This window comes from Myotis lucifugus, unplaced genomic scaffold, assembly GCF_000147115.1.
Source record: "Myotis lucifugus unplaced genomic scaffold, Myoluc2.0 scaffold_1091, whole genome shotgun sequence".
NCBI lineage: Eukaryota > Metazoa > Chordata > Mammalia > Chiroptera > Vespertilionidae > Myotis > Myotis lucifugus.
Window position 1 is genome coordinate 79,039 of NW_005872139.1, and position 7,405 is coordinate 86,443.

Here is a 7,405-nt window from a genome sequence, read left to right on the forward strand (position 1 = left end):
CTCTCCCTCTCTCCTCCCTTCTGGTGGAGGAGTCAGGTCGGATCACAGATAGTCAAGGCTCACAGACGCACAAAGGGCCTCTGCCGTAGGGGGCGGGGCTTTTGGAGAAGCAACTGGGGCTGCTGGGGTCTGCCTCCTCCGGTTCCCCTCCCTCTGCTGTGGCTTCTGCTCGGACGGGACACTAGTCCTCAGGAGCTCAAGGTCGTCAAAGGAATGACTCACGATCAAGGCTGGGGAAAGTGGACCCTGACTCTCCAGAACAAGCCCTGGCACTCCTTAGCCATCACGGCTCGGTGGGCATGGCTGAGGGAAGCTGGAGTGGGGGCAGGGGCGGGCGTAGGCCGGTATCTGAACACCACCCAACCTGGCCTCTTGGTCAACAGCTGCGGACACCTGTGACCCTGAGGGATGGGGACAGATGACATTATGTGTCTTCTAAGCTGTTACCCAGAACGACACACTTCACAGGTTCCCTATGTTCCTGTCCTCTCCCGCCACCAGCGTCAGAGGAACCCGCAACTTGGGTGTGTGTAGTGAGAACGCCGTGTCCTGCTCAGTTTGGCCTGTTTCTGAGCTCCAGTCTTCTGGAACCCGCTCCTTTTACCCAGCTTTCTCCCTTTAAGTTATCCACAGGAACAGCACAGCTTATTTTCTGTTCCACAATGAATTTTATTTTATTTAGGAAAGCGACATACAATCCTGGGTATGTCCGAGTGCAGCGCGTGGAAAGACAGGAAAGACACTGGGCTACCGTGGGCCGGCTTCTGCCTCTGGACGTGGGGCCTCACTGACAGGGTTGCTTCGGCATCGGGAACACTTGGCAGAACCCAGTCTGTGGCTGCCTCTGCCGTTTCAGCAGGCGTTTTGTGGGTTTCATCTCCATTGTTCACTCATTTGATAAATATGACAGGGATTGTGCTGAGGACACAAAGGGGAACAAGAAACACTCCCTGCCCACAGGGGCTCACAATCTAACAGTGAGGCCCAGAAGTAAACAGTCGGCACAATACAGAGTGGCAAGTCTTCTGTGCAAGCTCATTGTGGTGCGGGCACGGCAGGACGCCACCTGACACGCCTGCCACGGCTGTGGGGAGACCAGGAAGCCGAGGAGGTGTGTCTGCCAGGAAACACAAAGACCCCCCTGGCCCAAGTCTGACCCTTCTGTCAACACCTTGTTCAAGTCCCTCATCTACCTGCCCTGCCTCCTCTTGGGAAGTTCACTATCTCACGGCCTGTTCCAGTCACAAGTCACTTTGCACAGGTGGCTCGTTTCCACACGTGCACCTTACACCAGGCTGCCGGCTCCCCGAGAACCAAGTCTTTTTACACGGCACCTATGACTACGCGGTAGACAGAGAGGCTGCCCAGGGAACCCGGGCTGGGAGTGACGACGAGGAAGGCTGCAGTAAGTGAAAAGGGTCTGGGCCCTGGCCGGTGTGGCTCAGCTGGGTGAGCGCTGTCCTGTGCACCGAAAGGTTGCAGGTTTGATTCCCAGTCAGGGCACATACCCGGGGTTGCGGGTTTGATCCCCAGTTGGGGTGCGTGCAGGCGGCAACGGATTGATGCTTCTCTCTCACATCAAAGTGTGGGGTTTTTTTCTTCCTCTCTCTCTCCCTTCCTTCCTCTTTCTAAAAATCAATAAAAATATATTTAAAAAAAGGAAAAAAGAAAAGGGTCTGGGATAAACAAAGAAGTTATACAGAGAAAGCATACCTACTAGGCTGCTGCTCGGACTAGAACACTCAGAATACTTCTACTTATAAATGCAAAAACTCAAACCACAAACAGTTCTCTTGACAGCACAACTGTTTGAAAGAAACAATCAAACAGTATTTCATAGCAAACAAAAGCTAGGCAGTAACCGCACACTCCCCCACTGAACACACTGGGAACCGCGGCCCTGCGGCCGGCCACGGGCTCAGTCGAACGTGATCCGGAAGCTGCGCTCCTGCTCCTTGCGCCGCCCCTCGCACACCTTGGTCACCTCCTCCACCTTCCTCTGCAGCAGGGCCGAGTTCTGGTCGATCCACTGCAGGGAGTCCATGTGCGCGTTGAGGATCTTGCAGATCTGCTGCAGCGGGTCGCTGGTGTCGGCGGGGCCCCCGGACGTGTTCAGGTGCTCGATGATGTCCTTGAGGTCCTGGGCCATGCGCTTCAGCTGGGCGTCGATGTTCTCGGCCAGCTTGTAGGTCTTCTCGCGCTCCTCGTCGGCGTGCTGCAGGTAGACGGTCCCGCTCTGCTCCTTGACGGACTCCTCCAGAGGGCTCAGCAGGTCCTCCAGCTCCTTCTGCTGCGACAGGATGAAGTCCAGCTCTTGGTCCAGCCTCTTCTGGTCCAGCTTCACCTTCTCCACCTCGCGGTGGAGGGCGGTGATCTTCTCCCCGTTCTCGATCAGCGTGCGGTCCCAGGCGTTGACCTGGGTGGCCTGCTGCAGGAAGTGCCGCTCCTGGTCCTCCAGCTCCAGGCTCCACTTGTTGATCAGACTCTCCAGCTGGGCGTAGGTCATCACGGGACTGGTGGACACCCCAGTGGCTGCACTGGGGCCAGACGGGGCGGTTATGGCAGTGGGCGCATTGCTGGGGATCCCGGCTGGTGCCAGGGGTTTTAGATTCAAGGAGAAGCTGCTGGTGCTGGTGGTGGTGGCGGCGGTGGATGTCGCTGTGGACGCGGTGGGAGCTGCTCCAGGACCCTTTAGGCTGAAGCCCAGCATTCCAGACCCAGACGTTCCAGCGGTGGTTGCTGGGGCACCAAGGGAGAGCCCGGTGGCAGCAGACGAGGTTGGAGCAGTAGCCAGAGAAGCAAAGAGTGTGGGTCCAGCACTGGTGGTGGCAGCAGTGGGCGCGGGAGCAGCTGGCTGTGTGGTTCCTGCTCCAGTGGCTGCCGGTGTGGCTGGAGTGAAGGCCAACCCAGCAAGTGTCGTGGGCTGGGCCGAACTCCCCATGGAGCCAATACTGAAACTGGAGGTCCCCCCAGCCTGGGTCGTGCCTCCACCTGTGAACGAGAAGCCCCCGGGTGTGGTAGATGGAGCAGAAGAGGTGGCGGTGGAGCCGAACACAAAGCCGGTGGGTGCTGTGCCCTGGCTGGAGGTGACGGCGCTGGAGATGGCGTTGGTGAGGGTGCTGCTCCCGAGCCCGAAGCCAGTGGGCTGTGCTGTGGCTGGGGTGGCAGCTGCATTGCCCAAGTTTAGCTTTGGGGTGCTGATCCCTAAGGAAAACCCAGTGCCTCCAGTAGCAGGAGTTGTGGTTCCAAAACTGAATCCTGAGGTCTGTGCTGCTGGCGTTTGGGTAGGGAGTGAGAACAGGCTGGTAGAAGGGGTGCTCGCAGTGGGCTGGGCGGGAGCCCCAAAATTAAACCCGCCAGTGCCAGACGTAGAGAAAGAAAACCCGGTGGCAGGGGTGGTTGTTGCTGTCTTTGCAGTGCCAAATGTGAACCCGCCTGTGGGGGCCCCAGTGCCTCCAAAATTAAACCCGCTCATGGCTCCAGACTCCGGTGGCAGCAGCTACTCCAGCTCCCAAAGCAAATCGTCAGCGTCGTCCGCAACCTTGGGAAGATTTTTAAAGCAGAGGAAGTGACATGGTCAGATGGCAGTTTTGGAAAGACAACCTCACTGGCACGGGCGCGGTTTGGAGAGCGGCGGGGACGGACGGTCCTAATGAGGCCACTCTCCTCTTCCTGACCGGCCCTACGTCAGCTAGGAAAGGCGGAGTGGGGCTCGGCGCTGGGAGAGAGAGTGCTTGGACCTGCGTGTACTCAGCAGAGCAGGAGCCCCACGGCCACGGGGAGTCCAAGGGCAGGCACCTGAACTGACCTCAGTCCCGGAGGAGGCAGCCAGATTCCAGGAGCTTCTCCCGAACGGGACCCGAAGCACACCCAGCTCCACCTGAAGGATCTGCTCCCCAGGTTTCCCTGCTGCCGGCTGGAAGGGGGGGGAGGAAGTGGGTAGAGTGTGCCTTCTTGAGCGGCCTTCTGGATCTCAAGAAACAGGCCCTGGAAAGCTGAGCTCTATGGTAGGGCTCCATCCATGCGCATCCCTCATCATTTAGGAGGACAGAGGGCAGGTTGGAGCAACCCCCACCTTCCTTCTAACTAAGGGGCGGGCATGAAACCCAAGGGCTCAGTCAGAGGGCTTGAAGGCGCAGTCCTTCAGCCGATCAATGATTCTCTCTCAGCAAGGATGTTTCTATCTCTCTCCCTCCCTCCCATGCTGGCACCCAGCTCTCCTCTCTGAAAGAAAAAAAAGAACGAATGCAGTTGGGAAGCAGAAAGTGTCTGACAAAAGTGAGGCGTGACCTGTGACTCCTTAGCGCTCCAATCTCAAACAAGGGACAGCAAACCTCTCTGAGGCTCAGTTCCCTCAGCGGGAAAGCGGGGTAGCAGCTACTGCGCTCAAGTGTAGCGAATGGTTGGGCACTAGTTAGGGCGCTCTGTTGCGGTCAAGCGGAAAGAAGTTAACTAGAAGAGGACGCTCTGCCGGGAGAAGGCGTGAGCCTGCACGCAGGCCGCGTCAGAACAAAGTCTTGCATGCGAGACTTATTGTTCCGAGGCAGAACTTTCCTTGACGTGATGAATAGTCCATGAAGGCATAGAAAGTTCAGGGGAGGGTGCACTGCTGCAGGTGGAAAGAGTCTTTGTATAATATAGGAAATTAATAGTGTAATGTATAACTTAGCTTTGATGATTTCATAAAGCATGTTTGTTAATCATTGTCACTTGCTGTACCCCATTGTTAATCATTGTCACTTGCTGTACTCCATTGTTATTTGCTGTGCTCACCCCCAATAAAAGCCATAAGGAATCAGAGGATCTTTGCTATTCGCCTGAGCGAGCGGTAGCCCTCTGCTTCTCCGTATCCTGTCGTCCGACTCATCTCTGCGCCTCCGTTCACCAAGAACATCAATACGCTCACTGCCACTGCTGCCAGGCACAGGCACATGCCCACATTTCCACTCTGGGGAGAGCCCCTGGGGGCTGGTGAGGAAGGAGGACTGTGCAGTGAGCGGATAACTCAGCAGCAGGGACTGTGAACACCCAGAAGACAACATGTGGGTTGTGGCTGACCTCAAGTTTAATACGAATTCACGGTCCAGCTGCCACTGCTCAGCGGGCCCTCTGGCTGCATGACGAGAGTACCAGTTCCAACGCAGAGACGGGATTTCCAGGCAGCTAACCGCAGCCCCAACAGCTGTGTGTGCCCAGCCCTGTGCTACCCACACTCGTCAGCTGGACCCTCAGCTAACTTCCCAATCATCCTACCAGGGAGGCTGAGAAGACAGCCCCAGGGCACAGATGGGGGAAGAGAGGCTCAGGTTAAAGTAATTTGTCAACCCTCATCCCACTGTAGCTGCCCCTCCCCGACTCCCACCTCGCCCTCTGCCTTCCTCCAAGAACCCTATTTTTTTTTTTTTTTGCCAGGTCTCTCCTCCACACAGCCATGTGCTTCTGGAAAGAGGACCCCACGGCTGCCCATGCTCCTGGTGGGTCTGCTCAGTCTAAGCAGATCTCAATAGGCTGCCCATTAGCACCTCCTGGGAGCATTCAAAAGGTACACGGGCCCTGGCTGGGTAGCTCAGTTGGTTAGAGAATCATCCCGCTACACCAAGGTTATGGGTTACATCTCCAGTTAGGGCACATACAAGAAGCAACCAATGAATGCATAAACAAATTCACCCCCCCACCCTCTCTCTCAATTCAATTAAAAAAAAAAAATCCAACGCTGCCAGATTAATGATGGATGTCATTCTGGGGCAGGATCCTGGCCTTGACATTTTTACAAAGCTCTCCTGGGGGCTTCAGAGCAAGGCCTCTTTACCCTCAGGAGGCCGCAGCAAGTGTCTGAGGCCCCAAGCACCCTGGCACCCAGCCCTTCTTGCGTGAGCGCACACACACCTGTCACTGCAGAGCCACCTCAAGCCGGGTCTGTTGTTAGCAGCCACCCACACGTCTCAGTTCCTCAGCTCCTGAGAACTTTAGCTATTAATAAATTGCAGCTAAAGTTCTCCCGAAGAGCATTTATACAAAGGTCTTTGCTTTTTATACTATTAAAAAACTGCAAAAAAACAGTCTTCTACGGGGGCTTGTGGTTTGCCATTTATCAAATGCGTCATTTGTTTCCAACATCCCAGCTGCCAAGGATCTACTGATAATGGCTCACCATGCATTGGTCCAGCCTTCTATGTGTTTAAGATGCCTTATTGTTCACTTGCTCCTGAAAACAGGTCCATTTGGGGCCGGTTCGCTTTACAGACTAGGAGTGAGGCCCAGAGAGGTTACTAAGCCTTGGCCCCCTCTTCAGGGCAGCCAGAGACACGGCAAACATCAGCTTCAATCCCAGGATTGCAGGCAGGGCAGACAGGGCGGGGTCACACGTGGGAGCAGGGACAAGGCTCTCTGGCCCAGGTTCCAGGAAACACATACCTAAGGATGTGGGATCAACCAGAAGATGGGGAGAAAGGGCTGGTGAAAGTGGCTGAAACAGGTGTGCTTCTGGGGCGCTAAATGATTGGTGCGGCTGGAGGGAGCGTGTGCAGTAAAGGGTTCCTCAGCAGGCCCGAGCTGTCCACACCTTGCACATTCCAAACAAAGGACTGGCCCTTGATGGGCTCCTGGGAGGGAACCTCTAAACCAGTGGTTCTCAACCTTCCTAATGCCGCGACCCTTTAATACAGTTCCTCATGTTGTGGTGACCCCCAACCATAAAATTATTTTCGTTGCTACTTCGTAACTGTAATTTTGCTACTGTTATGAATCGTCATGTAAATATCTGATATGCAGGATGTATTTTCATTGTTACAAATTGAATATAATTAAAGCATAGTGATTAATCACAAAAACAATATGTAATTATATATGTGTTTTCCGATGGTCTTAGGCGACCCCTGTGAAAGGGTCGTTTGACTCCCAAAGGGGTCATGACCCACAGGTTGAGAACTGCTGCTCTAAACCCTTAGAGCAAGCATGTCAAACTCGAGGCCAGTGGGCTACAAGCCTCATTTATTTAAATGAGGCATGTGCCAAAACCGGCTTGGCTCAGTGGATAGAGCGTCGGCCTGCGGACTGAAGGGCCCCAGGTTCGATTCCGGTCAAGGGCATGTACCTGGGTTGCGGGCACATCCCCAGTGTGTGCAGGAGGCGGCTGATCGATGTTTCTCTCTCATCGATGTTTCTGTCTCTCTATCTCTCTCCCTTCCTCTCTGTAAAAAATCAATAAAATATATTAAAAAAATAAATAAATAAATGAGGCATGTGACCCGCTGGCTGCGAGTTTGACATGCTTGCCTTAGAGTGTCCTGCCCGACAGAGAGTGTCTTTAAGATGGGGCATTGGGCCCTGACTGGTTTGGCTCAGTGGATAGAGCGTCGGCCTGCGGCGGACTCAAGGGTCCCAGGATCAATTCCAGTCAAGGGCA

At 54.9% G+C, this 7,405-nt stretch overlaps 1 protein-coding gene across 2 annotated transcripts in view; it reads right to left on the reverse strand.

Annotated features, from left to right (window-relative positions):
- Positions 1 to 648: 648 nt before the first annotated feature.
- The window catches only part of NUP62 (nucleoporin 62), a 20,617-nt gene continuing 13,860 nt past the window's right edge, over positions 649 to 7,405 (reverse strand). The window contains exons 1-2 of one of the 2 annotated variants that reach the window (XM_023748016.1): positions 3,809 to 4,151; positions 649 to 3,541 (exon numbers count right to left, since the gene is read on the reverse strand). In XM_023748016.1, coding sequence (XP_023603784.1) covers positions 1,919 to 3,475 — 1,557 coding nt within the window. In that variant the 5' untranslated portion in view covers positions 3,476 to 3,541; positions 3,809 to 4,151 and the 3' untranslated portion in view covers positions 649 to 1,918. Of the gene's footprint in view, positions 3,542 to 3,808; positions 4,152 to 7,405 lie in introns of those variants that run through there. The other variant, XM_006107289.3, reaches the window with a different exon arrangement.